Source organism: Varanus komodoensis, unplaced genomic scaffold, assembly GCF_004798865.1.
Source record: "Varanus komodoensis strain SLA01 unplaced genomic scaffold, ASM479886v1 scaffold26, whole genome shotgun sequence".
Classification (NCBI taxonomy): Eukaryota; Metazoa; Chordata; class Lepidosauria; order Squamata; family Varanidae; genus Varanus; species Varanus komodoensis.
Window position 1 is genome coordinate 796,438 of NW_025335684.1, and position 22,509 is coordinate 818,946.

At 60.7% G+C, this 22,509-nt stretch overlaps 1 protein-coding gene across 5 annotated transcripts in view; it reads right to left on the reverse strand.

Annotated features, from left to right (window-relative positions):
- Window positions 1-4,713: 4,713 nt before the first annotated feature.
- The window catches only part of CLEC16A (C-type lectin domain containing 16A), a 50,812-nt gene continuing 33,016 nt past the window's right edge, over window positions 4,714-22,509 (reverse strand). For 2 of the 5 annotated variants that reach the window (XM_044433323.1, XM_044433325.1), the window contains 2 exons: window positions 11,524-11,667; window positions 4,714-5,819 (listed from right to left, as the gene is read on the reverse strand). In XM_044433323.1, the coding sequence (XP_044289258.1) occupies window positions 5,461-5,819; window positions 11,524-11,667 (503 nt within the window). In that variant the 3' untranslated portion in view covers window positions 4,714-5,460. Of the gene's footprint in view, window positions 5,820-7,339; window positions 7,467-11,523; window positions 11,668-21,684; window positions 21,848-22,509 lie in introns of those variants that run through there. The other 3 variants (XR_006415040.1, XM_044433324.1, XM_044433326.1) reach the window with 3 other exon arrangements.

Sequence of the window (22,509 nt, forward strand, 5' to 3'; positions counted from 1 at the left end):
GCTCATCCTTTCTGCCCATTCTAAACACATTCCAACCATCAAAATCCTGCCAGGACACCTCGTTTTCCTAACCCTAACCCTACCCTGGTGCACACCCCCAACCCTAATATAGGGCTAAAGTTCCATGGAAAAGAGGGCGATTTTGAAAAAGCCTCCCTTGAGTAGGTTTTTCTGCCCAGCTCATTATTTCTGCCCATTCTAAACACATTCCAACCATCAAAACCATGCCAGTACGCCTCGTTTTTCTAACCCTAATATAGGGGCAAAATACCATTGAAAATAATGTGATTTTGAAAAAGCCTTCCCTGAGGAGCTTTTTCTGCCCAGCTCATCATTTCTGCCCATTCTAAACATTCCAACCATCAAAACCATGCCAGGACACCTCGTTTTCCTAACCCTAACCCTACCCTGGTGCACACCCCTAACCCTAATATAGGGCTAAAGTTCCACTGAAAAGAGGGCGATTTTGAAAAAGCCTCCCTTGAGTAGGTTTTTCTGCACAGCTCATTATTTCTGCCCATTCTAAACACATTCCAACCATCAAAACCATGCCAGGACGCCTCGTTTTCCTAACCCTAACCCTACCCTGGGGCACACCCCTAACCCTAATACAGGGCTAAAGTTCCACTGAAAAGAGGGCGATTTTGAAAAAGACTTCCTTGAGCAGCTTTTTCTGCCCAGCTCATCCTTTCTGCCCATTCTAAACACATTCCAACCATCAAAACCATGCCAGGACGCCTCGTTTTCCTAACCCTAACCCTACCCTGGGGCACACCCCTAACCCTAATAGAGGGCTAAAGTTCCACTGAAAAGAGGGCGATTTTGAAAAAGACTTCCTTGAGCAGCTTTTTCTGCCCAGCTCATCATTTCTGCCCATTCTAAACACATTCCAACCATCAAAACCATGCCAGGACACCTCGTTTTCCTAACCCTAACCCTACCTGGTGCACACCCCTAACCCTAATATAGGGCTAAAGTTCCATGGAAAAGGGCGATTTTGAAAAAGCCTCCCTTGAGTAGGTTTTTCTGCACAGCTCATTATTTCTGCCCATTCTAAACACATTCCAACCATCGAAACCATGCCGGGACACCTCCTTTTCCCAAGCCTAACCCAGTGATGGTGAACCTTTTGGGACCAAGTGCCCAAACTGCAACCTAAAACCCACTTATTTATTGCAAAGTGCCAACACTACAATAAAACCTTAAAAATTAAAACCTTGAGGTTCTAGTTTAGAAAAAACAACTGACAGCCAGCAGCACACTGAGCGGCCATGCGAAAGCTCGGACAAATCGTGGCTACGAGTCGCGGCTCGTGAGATCATTGCCTGGCCCCACTACTCCTTGCTGAGCGTGCGCATGGCCCCCGTGTGCGCCGTGATCTGATGCTCAGCTGCTGGGGCGACGCTGGGGCGACTTGGCTTGCATGTTGTGGCACACACGGCCATCGGTTCGCCTCCACTGTTCTGGGTCATAGGCTGCTACTTCAACTTACCTGTACTTACATGTACCTGTACATTATGCAAATCCTCAACAGGAAAATTGGTTAGACGGTGGGTGCTTGCTCAGAGAATTCCTCTTAGCTGAAAAGGACAGGTAGCAGCAGAAATGGAGAAAGGAACATGGTGGCTTATGGGATCAATGAATTAGCCGATGGGCTACAGAATTACGAGGGGAAGGGCAGGAAAATCAACCCAAACTGATCCTTCCGGAGGCATGAAAGGGATTTAAGGTCAGGCAGAACCTCCAGGCCGGACATGAGAAGCCTCGGAAGGCTGTTCACCGAAAGGGGTCTCTCAGCCCCTTTCAAGCAGAGGTTGGATGCCTGTCCATCAGCAAGTGTGTAGCTGTGGATTTTCTGGATGGGTCAAGGGGCAGACTAGAGGGTGTTGGAAGTTCCTTCTAACTCTCTAATTAAATATTGGAATAGAAAGAAGTTGCCTGAAAAACTATATTCAAGGTTACCTCGAATTTGCATTTATTTTCTTCTGGGTGGATAAAGATAAAATGGGGGTTTCTAAGGCTTCAGTAAAGTTTGCCTCATTTGTCCACCTTCAATTTTTGCATTTTGAAAAGGAGTTATGACAACTGGGAACAAAGAGTAACCCGATCTGCTCCCAGCCGGAAACTTGGTGGCAAGAGCACGAATTCCCTCCAGGTGCTGTGCTGGGAATCCCCAGTCAACTGCCTGATACCAGACACCAGGTATCTGGTTGTCTCTCTTCACCCATTTCCTTCAGCACCTTTAAACACTGGATCCTTCATTCTGCTTAACACTTTCCTTGACCATTTGTCAAAGGCCTTTCCCACCTCACAGAGATGGCGGAAAAGCCTGGGGACTCAGAACGTTAAATGCACAGCATCTTCCCTGGGAGCAAAGAAAGTGGAAAATGCGGCCCTCCCGACTCAAGCACCTCGTCCTTCCCCCCTTCTCTGCCCCCCTCCCTTCCTCCCTCCAGAACAGCCAGAGACTGAAAGGAAGCCAGAATTCCAAGAACTGTTCCTGTTTATGGGTTTCCTCCTCTTGGACACAGTCCCAAGTCCTCTCGATTTCCAAGAATATCAGTGTGATAAAAAACACACACCAGAGCAGCAGCGGTGGAAGTGCTTGGGGTAAATTTAGCATCGGGGGCTTTGTGCATATCGCCGTCGGGATGCTGGTGACACGCGTTCGAGTTCTTGGGGCGGAAGTGCTGGATTGCTGCCCGGTTTATTCCGTTCCGAATAAACAGAAACTCGGAGCAAACAAGACCAGGATGCAATGAAAGGGAAGGCTTGTTGAGCAGCCGGAAGGTGAATCGGGAGGGTGCTGGACCACCTCCTTGGCTTCCGAAACAGCCAAGTCATGGGCTGGAGAGACGGTTGGGCAATCCAGCCGGGCTCCCCTGCTGCCCCCCCTCCACAGGCCTTTCTTTTCTGGAGGGAGAAGCAGGACTCGAAGCTCAGGTGAGCCCTGGCTCAGACCCAGGCACGTCCCACCCTGCCAGTTTGCCCCCCATAGCGATCCTTCAAGCGGAACCGCGTTCTCCGGGAAAAGGGAGCAGCAGCTTTCTAGCACACGCCTCTGTCTGGCCTCGTCAGTTCCTCCTCAAACTTCCTTTCTGCAAGAGCCGCAGAATCCTTCCTACCTTTGCAATTTACACGTGTGAGCAAAGAAACGCCCAAGCAGGATAAAGGGCTGTTATCACTCTGGCCGCCTCGCCTCTTGCCGCGTTAACAACTTAACTTTCATGTTTCTCGGATTCGTTTCCCCTCCGACCCGAGTGCAGATGCGCTCGTGCCACATGCTCAACATGGCGCATGAACCCGGAACTCCGTAAGACTCTGTGCATCAGACGCAGCTGGCAGCAGCCCACGAAAGCTTTTGCCAGAACAAACGTGCTTGTCCTTAAAGCAGGCCTCCCCACTTTGGCACCTCCAGTGTGTGGGACGGCAGAACCCCGCAGCCAGCCAACGCACCTGGAAGGCAAAAGGGCGACCTCCAGATGTGCTGGACTTCAATGCCCAGCTAGCACATCTGGAATGCTGGGAGCCGAAGTCCCAAGCACCTGGAGGTCTGCACTTGCCCAACCCCAGCCCAGCACTCCAGGCCAGAGAAGCGGCCGCAGGGCCCCCTCAGGCCCTAACATTATGCATTTACCCGCCCCCCCCCCCGCCAGTCTGATTCAGCCAGCAGCTGCATCAGACCCATGGCTGCCCCTCCAACTGGCTGGGGGATTCTGGGAAGGCAGCCCCCTCGGCTTCTGCTGCAAGGGATGAGCGAAGCTGCCCCCCCCCCCCCCCGCGCCGCTTTTTGTGGAAGGCCCCCCAGAGGGCTTCCCCCCCGGGGGGCTCCCCCGCCCCGGGGGGGGGGGGGAGGGAACTGAACGTGGTGCCATCAGCAGCGAGTCACCCACAGGCCCCTCTGAAGCACGTGGGGAACAAGGAGGCCCAGCTGCTTCCTCATTAACCGGCCTTGTCCTCATCGACGGACAGTGCAGGCAGGAAACGTTTCCAGGGAACCGTCCCTGCCGGCTTGAGGCAAGCTCCTGCGACCAGATGCCCTCTGGGTCAAGAACTCCCAGGATTCCTGACCGCCGGCCAAGGGCTTCCGAGGGCTCAGCTGAACCGGCCACATCGGGCAGGCGGTCAAGTCGGGTCGAGCTGGTGCAAAGCAGGCTGTGGCAAATTGTGTGGGGTGAAGCGGATGTGCAGCTGCTGCTGCTGCTTTAAGAGGGTTCGCAGCCTGCAGCTCCCCCGTCCCCGTCTTGAGACCGGCTATTCGCTCCCCACGGAAGGCTGCAGGGCTCCACAAGGGGCACGGGGGCTTCCCCAGGGAGGCCCCATGGGCGGCTTCAGCGTCCATCCACACAACCAAACCCCGGGGCACTGAATGCCTCCACGCCATTGATGGCACGCCAAGTTCACGCCTGCCTCTCCGGCCCCTCTCTCAGCGCCCTCGCTGGCAGGAGAGAAACACATGTGTGTTTCCATGCACAGGCCAAAGTCTGACAATGCGGGTGGGAAAAAGCGGCGCTTCTGGAGAAATGCCGCTCTTCAGGCTGGATGCGAGTGTGAGAAGCTGAGAAAAATCCAGTTCTGCCAACAAACGATGATGGTGTGAGACGCCCAGAAGTCTGCCAGCCACAGATGATGTGGATTTAACCAAGATGCACTCTGCCATCCCAACCCAAGGATGTAGAAAAGCTGACAAAAACAGCAAAATAAACAAGAGCATCAGTATGCTAAAATATTTTACATTCCTCTGAAATCCTTTACACAAAACTCTGCCCACAGGCCCCCCGTGTCTTCATCCGAACGAGCCCTTTAGAGTGGCACTCGAAATATCAGAATGATTTCGTGTTTGCAATCCCCACCTGCCACAGATGTGCATACAACTTCAAATTAAAATGACCACACACGGAATACACACAAATCCAAGATGAAAGCGGACGGTGCTCGAAAGGCGAGCGGCCGGCTCGGCTCGGGTGTCCGCAGGTTCCTCATGCCTTCCAGTGAAAGGAGAAATAAAACGAACGGAGCGGAGCAGACAGACGCAGACGGAGGTTTGCCCAGTGAGGGGGAAATGCTCCTCCCGCGAGCTCCTTCGCCGCCCTTTTCCCCTGGCCAAGTGGAGCAAACCGGCTCAGTGGCCCAGGCGGCAGCGCCCTCGGCCGCAGTCGCTGCTTGTGCGGCGCCAGGCCCACGCAGAGCAAGCACATGGGTGGCGGAAGGGAGTGGCCGGCCCCCAGGTCCTCCCAAGGCGCCTCCCCTCCCCAGTCGCCCCCCCCCCAGTGCCTGGGTGCAGCGCCAGCCTGGGGTTCAGGGGGTTCCCCTCCTCTTTCCTTAGAAAAAGGCTGGATGTTTATTGTGCAGGAGACTCGGACACTGGGCGGACGGGATGCGACCCGTGGCCGGCTGCAGGCCCCACCACTGCTCACGCGGAGGAGGAGGAGGAGGAGGAGAGAGCCTGCCTCCCGCCCATCAGTTCTCGTCCTGGTCCGACGGAGGGGCAGGGAGGCCGCCACCGGCCTCTGTGCGACCGTCGGGCTCCGGGGCCGGCGGCTGAGCGCAGCCCACGGCGAGGATACTGTCCGTGTCGACCGGCGGGACCAGCGTGAGCGACTCCACGCTCAGGGTGTCTGCGCCGTGGTCCGAGATGAGGGAGATCGTGGGCTGCGGGGCGGGGACCAGGCTAGGGGAGAGGCTCGCCACGTCCAGCTCCGCGGGCCTCGCGTGGCTCTTGCTGGGCTTGGCGGCGTGTGCGCAGGGGTCGTCTGCGGCCGCCAGGAGGCCGGAGGAGGACGAAGCCGCAGGCTGTGCGAGAGCCGACGGGTCTTCTGCTGGAGAGAGGGAGAAGAGAGATGCGCAGCCACGTTACGCGGGCACGCAGGGGCGCGGGCGAGACACGTGAGCCGGGCCACCCCCCCCCGGGGCCCTCCCGTGGCGCTGGGCGGCATGCAGAGCCCCGGACCGCCTGGGCTTCCGCTCCAAGCCTCCCCGGCCCGAGCACGCGAGCAGGCCCTGCCCGCCAGGGATCAGTTCGCTGCCCACCCGGACGCCGGGCTGCCGCTCTGCTCCCGGTGCCTGTGGCGAACTGCCAGAGACGCGACCCCCCCACCCCCCGCTCCAGGACCCTGCGCTCCGGAGTTGAGCATGCAAGGGGCAAGTGCACAGCCCATGCGCCGACGGCAGCCCTTGGCGCGGTGGGCCGAGGCCGCTCGGCCGGCACGAGCTGTGGGGCCGCGCAGGCGACCACCGACAAAGGATCCTGCAAAGAACCACGGCGGCTGCTCGCAGGGAACGAACGTCCCGGGTGGCTGTGCCACGGCCCCCCCACAGCGTGCCTCTCCCGCTGCCCAGCCAGCGGACAGGCCCCAGCTCGGAGCGGACTGCCTGCGGGCAGGGTGACCCGTCCCCCAGGCCGTCGAGGGGGCAGCCGCCGCCTGCGAAGCAAGAGGCTTTCCTGCCCCCAGCCCCACATGGGAATCTTGGCCAGGGCACGGGAGCCAGCCAGCCCCCCGCCTCCTAAAAGCAGGGGCCTGGGGGCTGACGGCGACCGCCAAGGGGACTGTTTCCCTGGGATGCTCCCGCAGCCCCTGCTGGCGCCTTCCAGCGTGCGACGGCCGCAGCGTGCTCAGGGAGGGCGCAAGGATGACGGTGGATCAGCGCTGCTGACCGAAGCGTCCGTCTGTCTGTCTCAGCGCTAGCATGCAGCAGCTCTGGGCAGGGGAGCTCGGCCATTCCCCCCCCACCCCCCCAGCTGCAGGGAAAAGGACAGGACTGCAAAGAAAACGGCGTACGAAAGGAACAAGGAAACAGCCGGCATGGAGCTGGACCAGGAGACAACTTAGAAAGGCACCAAGCAGCCCTGCATTCCGAAAAGAAGGCGCTCGCTTGAAGCAATCCAGGCCTCAGGGGCTGCACGGCTTCCTGAAGCGCTCGCAGGACGACAGGAGCACGGCTTCCTGCCCCTCCGCACTGGCAACCGGGCCCGGGGACAGAGCGGCTCTCCGGCCACCACGGCCGGTGCAACCCCGGCCTCCCTCCGCCACTCGGCAGCAAAGGCCCGAAGCAGTTCGCTTTTCAGAGGGTGGGAAGCGCTGCGATTGTTTCAAGCAACGGTGGACAAGCAGGGGACGAGGGGAGGGGAGGGGAGGGCAGCGGGGAAGGAGGCCGCCCGGCAAAGCACGGCAGGAACCGGACGGGAGGCGCGGCCGCACGGGGCACGGGCGCTGGGGGTCTGCCCATGCGGGAGGGGCCGCGGCGGGGCTCCGGCAGCGCTGCGCTGCGGGTGCCGGGAGCAGAGGAACGGGGGGAGCGCGGAGGAGGAGCAGCGCCACACACGGATGGAGAAACCTGCCTGGAGGGGTTCTGAAAGGGCTGTTGCTGCCGCAGCTCCCGCCGGAAGGCCTAGACCCAGTGGCCACCGTGGCCGTCGGCCTCCGAGAGACTGAACACCCGCCGCCGTCCTTTCAGGCCGGGCCTCACTGGAGGGAAACACAGTGACAGGACAGGTCACAGAGAGGCTGCAACAGGCGGGGCGGGAGGGGGTCAGCGAAGAGGCACGGGAGGGAAGGCATGTCAGGAGCCACACCGCCCACGCACCGGCCTGGACGGTGGGCTGCCTCCCCGCCGCAAGCCCCAAGCGCCGGCCAGGGGCCGTCCGGGGCCGGGCACCTTCCTGGGGTGGCGTGTGCTCAGGTGGACTCGGCACGGACTGCGGGCGGCCACAGAGACAGTCGGAGACACGGGGGGCGTGCGGGAGCAAAGCTTTTGCCCGGAAACGTGACAAGCGACTTCGCAAGGAGGCCAGGGCGAGCTTTTGCGGATTTCTGGTTGGTGAGCAATATTCCTTCCTACTCTGGGGTAATACATTTGAGTTGCTCCATCTCCCCAAAGCAGGCACCGAGTTCCGATGTCAAAAAGTCTGCCTGCTAAGATGGAGAGCCAGAAATACTGCACTTGGATTTCGGTCCAAGAAAAGTGCAGCCCGTGTTGTCGGTGGGTTTCCTTAAATTCCAAGTGGGAAGCAATAAAAAGCGGGGTGGGGAGGAAACCGAGGCTTCAAGGGAAGCCTGGAGAAGGTCGTTTGGCGGGGGGAAAGCATGGCACGTTCCCCTCCGCAGCACAACATTCAGAGCAGCAGACGTCGGCGTGTGCGGCGTTTGGCCAGGGAGGAGAGACGCCTGTGTCAAGCGAAACGTCTTCCACAGAAGCACAAAGCGCACGGGGCAGACGGCCTGTGGGGAGAGAGGGCCCTGGCCTGGGCTCCCCACGTCCCCCAGCGGGCCCTCGGGAAAGCGGGGGCCGGCGGTGCCACAAGGGCAGGCTGCAGGGCGACCCCCCAGGCACCCGCAGAGCAGAGCTCCGGAGCGCGGCACATCGCCACAGATGAGACGGCCGCTCTGGATCCGTGCCGGACAAAGCGCGCCCTGCCCCAAGGCGGGGTGGGCCGAGTGGGACGGGGGCATCACCCCGGGCGGCTGCAGGGGGCTCCCGAGCACAGAGGTGGGGGCAGGGTCCCTGCTGGGCCCTTCCCCGGCCACCTTTCCCGGTGTGGATCCTTCCTGCCTTCGGCAGAGCGGAGAGGAGCGAAGGGGCCCCTGCCTTGCCCAACGCGACCGCGATCCGGGCCTTTGGGCGGAGTGCCATCTTTGGCAGACCCGCTGCCGGGCCCCCGCTGCCTGGGCGGGGGGCCCTGGGGTGCTCCGCAAAACGCTCGCCTGCTGCCCGAGCAACGCTTCCGAGGCCAAAGGAAAGGCCCGCCGGGGAGCAGCGACTGGACGGGGGGCCCAGTGCTGCAAGCCCCGCACGGGGGCCGGACTCTGCGTGGAGATGCCCTGGGCCCCATCCCAGTGCCGGAGGGGCTGGGCCGCCAGAGGGAGGGAGAGGCAGATTCCGGAGCATGCCTACATGTCCGAGCGTCAAGAGGCACTTCAGCCTCTGAGGATGGGGAAAACTCTGCTGCAGCCAGACTATCAGGCTATTGATGGCTGGAGGGAAGGGGAGGGGAGGGGCCCTCCAAAGCCCCCCCGCCACCCCAAGAGCCGGACTGCCGCCTGAGATGGGGGCGGGGGGGCTTCCCGCATTCCTGCACTGAAAGGCCCCGCAGGAGGAGACGCATCCCTGCCTGATGCTCCCCAAGAGGGACGCGAAAGGCATGGCCGTTCCTCTCCGGCGCTGCTGCCCCCTCCTCTGTGCGCTTTCGGCATCGCAGAGCCTCCCTGGGTTCAGTGCCTGCTAGGCGCATCGGAGGCATGCGCTCCGGCCACCTCCATTTCACGGAGGACGTGCACACCCGCCCCTCCCTGCCCCCTTCCACGCTTTTTAATGCGAAGACCAGTTTGCGCCACTATGTGCTGCTTCACATGCAGGTCGGGGAGGGCGGCGTTTATGGCTCGGGAGAGGCAGCCAAAATGCCCCAGAGCCCGCTTCGGGGCCACCAGGAACGCTCCGGAGGAAGCCCGCACACGCCGAGCACGACCACCGAGCACGCGAGCTCGAGGCAGGGCGACTGCCCCGTGACGCAAACGGCAGCCAGCCCACGGACGTCGGCAATGCATTCGCGGGGGCCCATCGGCAATTCCGCGGGACGACACGCTGCGTGCGGCCACGGGCGCCTCCTGCGCACACCGCGGCTCTCGCTCGGGAAGTGGCGCAACACCTGCCTGAGTCGCGGTGGGTTTCCACTCGCTCTGTGAGTTGGCCAAGCGTCTGCATGGAACCCCGCGGGGCGCAGCCCCTCCTGCCGCCCCAGCGAGGTGCCTTGGGCAGGGAGGAGCCCGGAAGGAGGAAGCGATGTGGCGGAGCTGGGTGGCCTTGTCTCCATGCCGGCGGCAGGACGAGGCGAGGCGAACTTTGGGCTCACACTGTGATGGGTGAGGACACGTCAGGAAGCACACTTTGGACTGCAGTAAGCATGGTAAAAATCCCCTTCAGAGTTCGCTACGAAGGACATCCACATATTCCAGGGACTTCCCGTACTTGCGTTTGCTTCTGGGCTCCCAGGGTCTTTTCGCAGTGCTCCGAAGGAGGGCAAAAGGCGCCCAGGCTGCAAGGATGCCGTCGCCGGACCGGGCATCACTCGGAGCGCTTCTGACCCACAAGAGCGGCCAGAAGCCGGGCGCACCGTCTGTCCTCTGACCCCACCAGGGCAGCGACCTCCTTTGCAACGCTAGCTTATGAGGTATTTTGAACTTTGCCAGAAGTCCATTTCCCCGCAAAAGCTCCTTCCTCCAGAGATACCGGTTGGGTTCCTCGGTCGTGCTGTGGCGAACCCACGGCCGGTCCTCCACCGGCCACAAGCGGTGCAGCCGGTCAGGCGTGCAGCTGCCAGCCCCTATGAAGGCACCACAGCACCTCGTGGTCACCGGCGGCGGGGCTGAATTGGCTTGGGGGTGCCATCCTGTACTGGTCCTGGCACGAACAAGGCCTATCCCCCCGCCCACACGGGAGAGGGCCAGGAGCGGTCGGACATTTCTCGGCCTTGGCCGGGACAGGACGGCCCGTTCGGACTCTCCTGGCCCCGCTCTGGCCGGCCTGAACCAGCTCCCCGGGCAGAGAGGCAGCAGCTTGCCGCCAGCCGTCCAACTCGAGGGCAAAGGCAAGGCAAGAGCGACAGGGGGATGCCGGGGCCTGAGCGGAGCTGCAGCGCAAGACGCTGCCTTCCCCCTGCGGCTGTGAGGCGCGAAATGCGGGAGCGGCACGTGAGGCCACGGCGGCAGAGGCGTGACGGGCTTGGGAGAGGTCCCGCCAAAGGGCACCCGGGGCAACACTCGCTCCCAGAATTATGCCAGGAAACCAGCAGGACAAAATGCAGATGCTTCCAGCCGAAAGTGTGTGCAGCTCTTCCTGGAAGCCAGCAACACCTGATTGTCTCAAGAAGGGCAGGAGATCCGTTTTGTGGGGGGCGGGGGGCACCCTCTGGAGCCCGCAGTAAGTGGGAGGGAGGCCTAAGGCAGGTGAGGGCGGGCGGGGGGGTCTCGCTGGCTCGGACTAGGGGCTTCCCCAGGCCAGGCAGCTGCCCTGCTTTCCTTTCCCGCCCTCCCTCCCTCCCAGTGGGTCCTCCGACTTTCAGACCTGGGTGGAGGGCCGCCCACCCCATCCTGAAGCCTCATCCAGGCCAGCACCGGGGGAACTTTTTAAAGCTTATGTTGAAAAACAGCCTTCATTCCTCGCACTCCCAGCACCGGAATACAGTGGAATAAATTCAACAGCAGGAGAAGGAATCCGTAAGTGCAGACGAAACAGGAAAAGCCAAAGGGAAATCATTCTGAATGGGCAAGGGCACGGAAGCCGCTCCCAGGCATTCCCTCTGGATGCTGGACGGAGCGAAGGAGCGTTCTTCCGGAACTGTTCCCCAGCTCTGCCCGGCAGCAACACACCTGGATCGCCGGGGCCGCCCTTTCGCAGCCCTCCATGTCAGGGAAGGCAAACCGAGATCAAATCGCCCCTTTACAGACGGACGTTCCCATTTTCACGGAGCTCGTGCGGCAGCGCAGTGGGGGCCCGGCTGCGTGGGCTCGGCCCAGGGGGCGTTCATACCTGAGGGGCTCTGCACCACCGAAGGTGTGGAGGTGGAGCTCGCCACCGCGGAGTCACAGCGCCCGGTGCTCCCGCTGGAGGAAGGGGACGGCGAGGAAAGCGGCAGGGGGCTGGGCTGGCTGATGCACTGGGCCACGGCGAAACCTGCAAGAGAGCAAGCCAGAGTCAGCAAGCGCCGGCTCGTCCCCACACCGGAAGGAGGGGCCCCGGCGCCCCGGGGGGACAGGGGGCAGGGAGTTGGTGGGGATCGCGGGGGAGGCCCTGTCGGAGGAGTCCAAATAGCACCCCCCCCAGCTTAAAGCGTAACAGAAAAGCCACAAAAGGAAGCAGGAAGGGGCAGAGGCAGAGCAGCGTGCAGGCAGGCCGAAGCTCTCACTTTCAAAGGGTTAACGGGGCTCCGTCTGGCAGGGGAGGGCGGAACCAGCACCTCCTCTGGCTGAGCCCTGGGCCCCCCCTTGTGGCACCACCGCCCTCCTTCCCGCACTGGCCCCCGGGGAGCCCAGAGCAGGCCGCGAAGGCCACAGCCCCTTCTCAGCATTTGCTCCCGAGGGATCTGCTCAGCCACCACCATTAACAGCACCCAAGAGATCCTCCGCCTTCCTGCGCGGACTGCGAACGCCTGATCGGGGAAGGGACGAGCGAGCGCTCGGAGCACCTGCCCCTGGTTTAGGACGTCGGCAGGTGTGGGAAGGCGTCGTCCTTCGGGGCACGGCTCCAGCTCACCCCCTTCTGCAGAACCTTCAGCATCTGCTGCAGGTCCTGGGGGGCCTCCCGGCCCCCCCACCTTCCGCCTGCAAGGACTCCAAAGCACGGAGCGGCCTGCCCAGCAGCAGCCGCCGGGGCCCTGAGAACCAGAAGGCCCTGCCTGGTCAGACGAGGTCACAGGCAACGCGATTCCACAGAACTACAGAAGAAAGAGCTGTGCGGTGCAGCTGTGCGGCTGACCCGGGTTCCTGAGAATCTCAGCTTTCTTTAAAAGCAGAATGTTTCTAGCCCTTATGACTGTGAACGGAGGCCTGAAAGAATGTGGGGAAAACCTGCCAATGTTTAAAAAAAGATCTCAAGGGCTGACTAAGTGTTTTGCTGGTTGCAGGGCAGGAGAGGCAGCAGAACGGACACGCCATCCCGGCTCCCTGCCCCCACCCAGCCAGACCGAGAGCCCTTGCATGGCTGCGATTACACAACCGCACTGGTCAAAGCCACTTTTCCGTGGATGCAGAACAAGCGCAAAATAAAGCACAGGCACGCACAGGCCGGCTGCACCCGGGGCTGCTCTGGGACACCCGGGCGGCCTCCTTGGCGGGGGTGCCAGCCAGAGGCACCTGGGAGCGGGCTGCAGGCAGAAGCGCAGCACGACTGCCCGGCCGTCCTCCGCAAGACCTGCCGCTGGAGAGGAGGAGGGCCGGCGGGGGCGGGGGCTCGTTGCCACAGGAGGGGGCTGGGCCACCACCCAACTGCATCCGCACGCACGCCTTGCGTCCAGCTTGCCCCGCTCTCCTGCAGCTTGCAGGTTGGGGATTCCGATTCCCCCCGTGCCCCCCCGGCCAGGGGCCTGGGAGTTGCAGTGCCCAAACCTTCCTAGCAACCCCTGCCAGAAGAACGCGTCGTCTTCATTCCCCCCACCCTTGCATGCTTCCAAGAAATGAGGCCCCGGGCCCCGGTGCTTTGGGGGTCCACAGGCAGGGCGGAGGGGGGCGATGCCATGGGCACCTGGCGCGGGCCAGCCCGACCTCCACCTTATGCCATGCGGAGCAGAGCGGAGCGGAGCGGAGCGGAGGGGCCTCTGGATCCTCCGCAGCAGGCGCCTGCCCTCGTGTGCTCCACGGGGGGCACCAGGGGCCCTGGCGCACAATTAACCACCACCGAGCGGGGAGGACGAATGGGAGGAACGGGCGCATCCGGCCAGGGGATGCAGCCCGCGCAACGGACTGGAGCTCTCCTGGGCATGAGGAGCAGCGGGTGAGATGCACCCGGACTTTTTGGCTTGGCCGCCGGGACAGCTTGGACAAACCTGCCAGCCGCAGCACCGGCACGCCATTTGAGCACGGGTCGGGTGCGTCCGTGCGCCCTCTGAGCGGACCTCCTGTCCACGCGCCCCAGCCCTCGTGCCAGCGATTGCACAATGGGGCTGCACCGAAAGATCGACTGGCTGGAAGCATTTCTGTTTTCCACAAAACAGAGCTCCAAGCTGGCTTAATCCACCCCTTCACCCAAGCCCGAAATCGTCCGTATGGTAAGAGCCCGAGTGGCTGTGCACTGCTTAGAGCGGCTGATCATTTCTCTGCGTCTCTGTCCACCTGCTCCGGCCCTGAGAAAGATCCCATGTGGGGGGAAGACGCACAGCAGCCGTCTCCAAATTCTTGCCCAACACCTTGCCAAAACCAGCATCTGTTCGACCTCTTCCCAAACATCCTTTTACACTCTCACACTCAAAAAATTCCTCTCGGACACGAAGAGCCAGAAGTCACATTAGCCGAGGAGGAAATTCCATAGGAATTTGCCGAGGGTGGAATCCTATGTGAGCCAAGACTGAAAAAGGCCTGCCATCTCCCACCGGGGCCCAGACAACGGATCGCAGGGGTGGTTAGCCATTTGGCCAGCTTTAAACGGAATTAGCCCAATTCGTGCACTCGGCAGCCAGCGGGGGCTACGAGTCTTCCCGGCTTTCTGCCCCTGCTCCAGCAGGGGAATCAGTCGCAGGCAGCAGTGCCTCAAATTCCAAAGAAAGGCCACAAATTCAGCAAGGCGCACCAAGCCTCCAGCTGACCTTTTCTGGAGAAACGGCAGGCTCTGATGTCAAATTTCACATGAGAGCATCGACGGCGTCAGGGATCGGACCTCACCCCACCCCCAGATTTGCTGTGGGGCACACAAGCACTGCGCTCAGAGACCAGCAGACTCTTTGCCCCCCGGCCAAACCACACCGGACGGATTCACGAGAAGCACCGTGGCTCCGGAGCAGGCGGGCCGGGTCCACGTTCGAGCCTTTGCTTCCTACGAAGACACGGTTTCTGCATACATTAAAAGCTCTTAGAAGAACCCAAGGCCGTTTTGGAGAAATCAACCCAGCGGCTTTGCTCAGTGGCGCCTGGTGGTTTGTAAATGTCCTGCCAGAGCCTGAGCAATCCCAGAAGGGAATACGTTCTGCCGTATGCTTTGCCAGCAGAACTCAATTTTCCCTCTTAAGGAAACGCGCTTTTGTTTCTGAGCAGGCTCTGGGATCCCAGAACAGCCGGGGACAGGGTAAAAAGCAGCCTTAGAAACCCACAAAGATGGGGGTCGTGGTGACGGGAGAGCCAGTTGTCCATTGAATACTTCCACGCTACTCAAGTTGCGTTTTCAACAGCGGATCCTGTCTCCAGCTGTGTAAAGTAATGCTGCCCTTCCAAATGACAACAGGTATTTCGTTGAAAAGAGGAGCTCCTGTGTTTGACCCAGAAACCGGAAAGGATGCATGCAGGGGAAGCGTCTGCCTGCGCCGGAGCGCCTCTGCCACACCGACCGGGCGAGCACCTGGTGCCTCGCTAGAGGAAGCGGGCGACGCGCCTCCCGTGGCTTCATGGGGCACCGGGGTTTCCAGCCGGCTCCGCCAGCAGCAAACCCACTTCTCCATCAACGGCCAAGCGGTGCGAGAAGCCCTGTGCCAGGTCAGTGGGGCGCTTCTGGAAACGGCAGAGGGGTTGGTGGAGCAACGTGGGGCGAGCAGGGCGATGGCAGCCCTGCAGGGACGCAACCGTCCAGAAGGGAAGGCAGCTGCACCGCTGCAGGTAAGAGGCCCGCGCAGAAGCGCAGGGGGCTGCCACACGGCCCCCCCCCCAAGCTGGTACCAGCAGCACTGACCGGCAGCTCCAGCTCCCCGGAGCTGTTCCTTCAGCCCCGCCTAGGGAGGCTGGGGACTCGGCCTGGGGCCTTCTGCATGCCAAGTGGGAGCCCCACACTGACCCACAGCTCACTCGCCGGGTGGAACGTGTGTGAAGGGGGCCAGTGGGCTTTTCTGGGGCCAAGGGCCCCGACGAAAGACGGACCTCAGTGGAGGCTCCACGGTGACACAGCCTCTTCCAGCCTGAGCGGTCCCTGTGAGGCAACTCTTCCTGAGGAGGGGGAATCGGAACCATGAGCCACGACAGGACGGAGGGGTGCCACCAGTGACCTGCCACCAGCAAAGCCCATGCTCCACCTCTGGCTGCTGCCGCTCACCACCCACGTACCTGCTCCATCCCCAGAGCAGACGCTCCCGCACTGGAGGACCCACCGTGGCCCGCCGGAGACCTCTCAGGCGGGCGGCTTTCCCATCGCCTGCCACCTGACCCTTCGAAAAGCAGCCCAGCGAAGCCAGGGACCCAACGTGCCAAAGCCCGACTCTTCCAGGAGGCCCACAGCCCTGGACAGAACAGGGCGGAACGAGGGCCCTCTCCCCAGCCAGCCGACCGAACACGCAAGGTGCCTGGCTCTTTCGACGAGGACGGCCACTCCGACCGCGGAGGCTGGGACAGACGCTTGCAAGAGCAGGCAGGGAGTGCCTCCCCCCGGCTTCCCCTCCCCCCCGAAGCCCCCACGATGCCGAGACCCTCCAACCCGATCCCCCACGAATGGCCCACCGGGGTATTCTGACAGCTCAGTGGAAACTTTTAGCAGCATTTCTGGCCTGTCATCATTAATTGACGAGATGAGAAATCTATGAAAAAGATTTCTTTTTACATCAGCCACAGGAAGCTGCACCTGGGCCTGCCAGAAAACACCCTACTTTTAAAACCACAGTTTAGCTGAAGAAGTCAACCAATGTGCCGCTTCGAAGACCTTGAGAGCGCAGAGCGCTTTGCCGTCCATTAGTCCATGGCAGCTGACAGGGGGAAAGACACGGGTCGATTGCTACCTCTGCAAAAAATCACCCCGCGGCTTCGAAAGGCCAAGGTTCAGGTGAGCCGCTGTGCTGAGAAGCAAGCTGGCCACCTGTCAGCCGGCGGCCGGGGAGAAGGAAAGCTTTCTGAGGCAGAGAGATGCTCAGCAAGGCTGCAGGGGCTCCGCAACTGCCCAGGCCCAGCCGGCCGTCTCCAGCCTGCATCCTGGCTGGAGGAGCAGAGCCGGCCCGACGCAGAGCACGAGGCACTTTCGGCCGAAATCAAAGCGAGGTATTGCAGCTTTAGGGAGCTCTTGGGGTCCTCCGCGTTTCCACCCATTGCTTTAAATGACACTGGCGAGGCCTTTGCATGAAAGCTTCTGCGAGCGGTGGTTAGAAAGAGAGAAGAGAAACCAAAACCAAACCGCCCGTTCCCCAGCGCTGGTCTGTTCCAGTAAGACAGAAAGTTCAAGGTACTCAGTGGGTCTGAGCTCGGTTGCCTAAACAAACATCCTTGTTGTTATAGAACCCGGCTATGTTAGAAAACGATTTCTTCCGCAGCAGGGAGAGCATCCCCAGGCTTGGAGGCAGAACCAAGTCTTCCATCAGAGCACGATTTCAGCACTTGTGGAACGTAATGCGAACAAGTCGCACGGCAAGCATGGCCAGGTCCGGATTCTGCAACGATCGCTCCTTCGGCCCCCCACAGGGTGGGCTAGCGGGGAAACTGTGTCTGTGTGCAGAGCGAGGGTGCAGACCCTGTCCCTGTGGCTCCCCCTAAAGCCCCACCTGCATGGAGGGCATTCTAACAACAGACAGCCGCTCACGTGGCTCAGATGAGAAGGTCGAACCTGCGCGGTCACCAAACAGCTGCCCGGCCTCGTCCGGCCAACCCTGCTTGCCCACACCCCTCTGGCGGCCAGGGAGCCACAAAGTCCCTCCCTGCATGCCTTAACTTTTTAAAAAATCCCCCAACAGAGAGATTGGGAGAGAAAGAGGCACAACTGAGCTCCGGATGCTGGCTGCAAATCGCAGCACACCTGGCCTTGGGCGGCATCTCCTAGCAAACAGCCCAGATCAGAGTTGTCCTGCGCCTCATCGGCAAAATCTGCCATAGTTTTCAACCAGCAGCTGGACCATGTCATCATCTGTTTCTTCCTATTCTGGAAGAGCCACAGGCATAACCCTTTCTAGTAACAGCTACCGACTCCACCCAAAATTGCCTTTCTGGTGGACAAAAGTGGAACCAATGTTCCTGGTTAGCAAAGCAGATCAATATTTACTCCTGAATATGCTCCAGTATGAGCATCATAAAGCAGTCTTTTCTTTAATGCAACACATGCACAAGGATTGCAAAAAACTTTTCTGTCTGTCTGTCTGTCTGTCTGTCTGTCTTTCGTGGTGGTGCAGTTCTAAGGTCAGACCACAATCCAAGCTGAAATTCCTGGCAAGGTATAAACTGCTAATTTATCTAACAACTTACAGGAAGCAAATAGGAATAATTAGACAACAAGGGGTACCAGTAACAGGGAGGCCATATTTCAAACAAGAACTGGAAGCAAATGAAGTCTCAAGAGCAGGAAGTTCAAACCTCAAAATAAGGTCTTTGTACATCTTCAAAGTTTTGAAACAATACAGAGAAGAGGAACGGCTTTGGTCTGCCGGGTATATCACCAAGTACAGATAAGACATGACAATACCTGGATTAAGAGGACACGAAAAGGCGCATTACAGAACTATGTTCGCAGAAGAGCATTTCTGAGATGTGATGCTCGCATCTGTTTCAGGGGATTTAAAGGCAGAAAACGTTCCTGGCAAAGCAAGCGGCCCCCAGATCACGCTTTCCTTCAACAGCAGCACGGTTGCGCAAGGGAGTGCCGGAGCCTGTGGCAAGAGCGACACGTGGGGCAGCGAGTTCTCTCCCCGGTGAACGGGGCCGGACAGAGCTAGCTGCCGCGCTGCACGCGAGCCCCACGGCCGGGAGCCAAAGCCTTGCAGAAGTCTTCACATGCCCCGGAGGAGGCCTTGTGCGATGGCTCCCCTGTCACACGGTCACCCACCCACCCTTGTGGTTTCAAAAGCACGGCGCGTCTTCTGTGCAAGGGGAAAAGTCTGCCTGGCTGCTCTGAAAGCGTCCCAAGCAGCAATCTGGGCCTCAGCAAAACAAGACACATGATGCTCCCGATCAGCGGGGTGACTCACACAGCGGGCTTCTGTCGGCCGCTCTCAGCGGTTCACACGATGAACTCGGAGCAGGAGAAATGTGCAGACCCAAGAAGTCCCATGCGCACGTGCGCCTCTCGTGCACCCACCCGAGACCAAGCCACACCGCAGATCTTCTAGCCCGGTCACTGCCCACGCACCGACTGGCAACCGGCTTTGCCAGGGTTGCTAGGGTGGGGGGGTTGCCCAGACCTTCCTGGAAGTGCCAAGCACTGCACCGGGGACCTGTTCCAATGCCCCCCCCCCACAAAATGCTGCAAAAACTCCTCTGGCCACGCTGCCCCACGGTGCTGGAGGTCTGCAGGACTCCGGGCCATTTTTCAAGAGAAGCGTCTGGCCAGGTGCACGACGAGAGGGGCTAGGAAAGCAGGACTCTGCAGAAAGAGGGTCACCACCTCTCTCAGCTGAGGAGTCAACAGCTGCGAATTAGTCACACGATCGTTCAGCTCTGGTTGCCCAAGCCCAGAGGCAGGCAGGCATGAATTGCATCTAAAGTAAGGCTCTTGAGCATCACACGCCTCTTTTAAGAAGCGCTTTAAACAGTAACCTTTCCCCCCAGCGCTCCCGTGGCTGGTTCTATTAAAATACCAAGCTTGTCTTTCAACGAGGGGCGACAGGTAGCCAAGCCACTTCACGTGCACGTAAATCTTCCCGAGGGGCCAAGGCAGCCTTCACCTGCAGATACCTGCTGCGCCCAAGCAGAGGCGCCACCCCCGAACCAGCTACCCTTACTGGAAAAAGCCGAGTGGCCAGCGCAAATCCCCAGCTCTGCAGTTCCGTCTCCGTGCAACTGCAAGCGTTCTGCCTCGCAAACCCTCGTGAGGCCGAGGCAGATGGGTGAGGGGAGGAGGGCTGGGAGGATGCACATCCTGGGCCGGCATCCCCCGATTTCCAACTTCCCCTCTGGTGGCCGTGGCTTCCCTTCCTCCCCTGATGTGCCTCGGCTATCGGGTGCTATGAAAACGAAAGAAATGAGCAAACAGAGGAACACATTTGCAGGCAGTGACTTGCACCAGAATCAATCTGGACGTCCGCTTCAGGGATGCAAGAGGCTGCTGGAATCGGCGCTAGGATTCCTGCTGAAGCGAGGGCCCCAGCAACCCGGCAGCTTTCAGAAGGAGAGGTTTAATGGCCGGCAATTAGACCTTATCACTTTGCCTTAATTGGCTATTAAATCTCACCCACATAAACTGCTTGAGGCTGCTGACTCGTGGGAGAGGAGTCCTTTCCTTGACCAGGCAGGGAGGGGAGCCAAGGCACCCATCTCCCGGCCTTGTGCCCCCGCCATCCGAAAACACACCGGCCCAGACTTCATCCTTCCCTTATCTGGGCAGCACGGAGCAACCATGCCTGCGGCGAAGTGGGCAGCCGGCTCTCTTTTTAGGACCTTAGGTGCCTATTCACATGGCGACGTCTCCCAAGAACCGAGATGTCCCGGAGGGTCCCCCCTAGGAATTGGAGCACTGGTCACCCGGCCCACCGAGGCGGAAGAGGCGGCTGGGAAAACGGCCTCCGGGCACCGGGGCGACCTGCACGGCTGCTCTGCTGGGCCAACCAAAGCAAGAGTGGGCGGCTGCGGCAGAAGCCCGTTGCCCTCATCAGCGCAACAAGTGGCGGGCCTGGGAGGAGCTGCCCAAAGCCCCAGGAGAGGGAGGGCTACCGTGCCAGAGGCAACCGGAGATGCCGGAGGCCGCACATGCCAGTGGCACCTGGGCGGCTGCTCCGTTGTGCCTTTTGGCAGAGAACAGCTGCACGAGCGTGCTCTTCTCAGCCGGCCGGGGCAGGGTTCGGGATCCTCCACGGCAGAAAGCCCCGCCAGCCGCCTCACGTGGGCACGAGCCGGGCCTCTCTGGCCATGCCCGGCGGGATGCTCCTCAGGACGGCACGGCCACCTCCTCGAGGCCCCATCCAGGGCTGGACGCTGAGGCGCCAGCCTTCTCCGCAGCGAGCCGCTCTCGGGCCCCGGCAGCGCGTTGCCAGCGGCTCTCCAGGCGCCCCCGGCGTCTCGGCGCTTCCGCCCGCGCTTCTCACCGAGCAAGCGTTGCAAGACCCCCTCGGCGCTCTGCCTTCTTCTGCAGTGCCGGCGCTTCCAGCAGTCTGAACTGGCTGCCCGCCTGGCTCCGGCGGCGGGTGCCATATGGCATTCAGAAAGAGTCGCAGATGGAAGATTTGCCCAGGCTGTCGAGGAAACTTCCTCTGTACACTTTTGGAGGGCGCCTTCCAGTGGGGCCTGAGTTTGGCTCGCGCTGCTGCCAGCTGTGAGCCACACGCCGAAGGAGCGCAGGCACGGCGGCAGCCCCGTGCGAGGAAGGCGCCGGCGCGTCAGGCTCGGAGAACGCTCGAGTCAGAACCTGACTATTAACCTCTGGGTTTTACAGAGACGCTTTTTTAAAAGACTCTTCAGCGTGCAGTATGGGAAGTCATAATGCTGCCTCATCAGGTCTCTGTGAAAGATAAGCCCCTTCAGCCCTTTCCTCATCAACCAGTTATTGTAACCGACTGGAGGGCGATTAATATACCCGCAAAAAAGACAGAAACGCACTCACATGCAGTGCTAACCGAGAAGCAGAACAGTTCCCGTCTCGCCCTGAGCACAGAGAGAGAACGTTCTGCTTCTCTCCCCTGTCCTTTCTGAAGAGCCCAACCGGAAAATCCCAAGATCGGGCCGTGCAAAGCTACTATTCCAAGCACCATCTGGCAGCAGCCGCGGAAGCTCATGCAGCTCTCGCCACCGCGAGGAGACGGCTCCCGCCGGCGACTCCTTCCCCTGCGGAGAAGGCCCCTGGCATGGCTGCCCCACCTGCTGCTTCTCCCCTCCCTCAGCCAGGCTCCTGTGAAGCAGCTTGCAGGAGCAGGCTGGGAAAAACCGCAGGAAGCTGCTGCCAGGCGGGGCTGGGCGGGCCAACGGCTGCCCGCAAGGCCTGCAGCTTCAGGTTCTCTTCCCAGCTGGCTGCTCTGGCCACGCCGACTGTGGCAGCCTCCCCCTTCTTTCTGTGGGGACCTCAGAGGGCCTTGCGGGAGTCCTTGATGGATGCCCTGCATTTCTGCTACCTCTCCGCCGCCCCAAATCTTTCCACAAAGGCTTTGTTCCACACACCAAGGATTTTGCGCTGTTTTAAGCACAGTTATTTATTCTTCCCAATCTGCAGAATCTTCCCACAATCTCTAGAGCAGGCTGTCTTGGCTAGCTCGTCCTCAGGCAAGGGAGCTGGGAGTGCCGGTGACGGGCGCAGTCGCTTTTGAGAAGCTTCCTCCGTGGGGCCCCTGCTTGTAAAAGAGACGGGCTCTCAGGGAATGCCTCTGCCCGGCATCCCGCCATGACTTTTCAACCACATCTTTCCAAGGGGTGAGGAGGGAAATCCTCACCAGGTGGCACAGGGGCCCGTGCTTTTGCTGCAAAGATTACCTTGAGCCAGGGTTTGGTCCTCGTGCTTCTGGAGAACTGCAAGAGCAACCTTGAAGCACTTCAGCCACTAACAAGGGAGCCCCGGCACCCGGCTGCCTGCACAGTGACCCCTGTCAGGTGCGTCTCCAGTCCCATGGGGTAGAGCTACTTGGATGCCAGTGTGCAGGGCTGCTGGTTGGGCCGCGCTCAGACCACGCTGGGTTGCCCTGGAACGCCACAGCTGGCCCAAATGCGGCTCTGGAGGAGAGGCCTTCCACCGCCGCCGCCCCGGCACGTTCCGGGCCAAGCCAGGCGCGGTTCTGCAGCTGGTCGCGAGCTCTGCAAAGCACCACGGCTTTTCCGCATAGGCCTTGCGAGTCATAAAGAAAGGCGTGGAGGGAGGCTCAGGACCCCAGGCCTGAACGCAGGAGAGGCTTTGCCGAGCGGCTTCTGGAATTCCGGCAGGCCTTGCCCACACGCCCCCAGGCACTGCTCTGCAGCGTCCGAGCGGGAATAAGGCCTCTTAAAAAACCGAGACGCT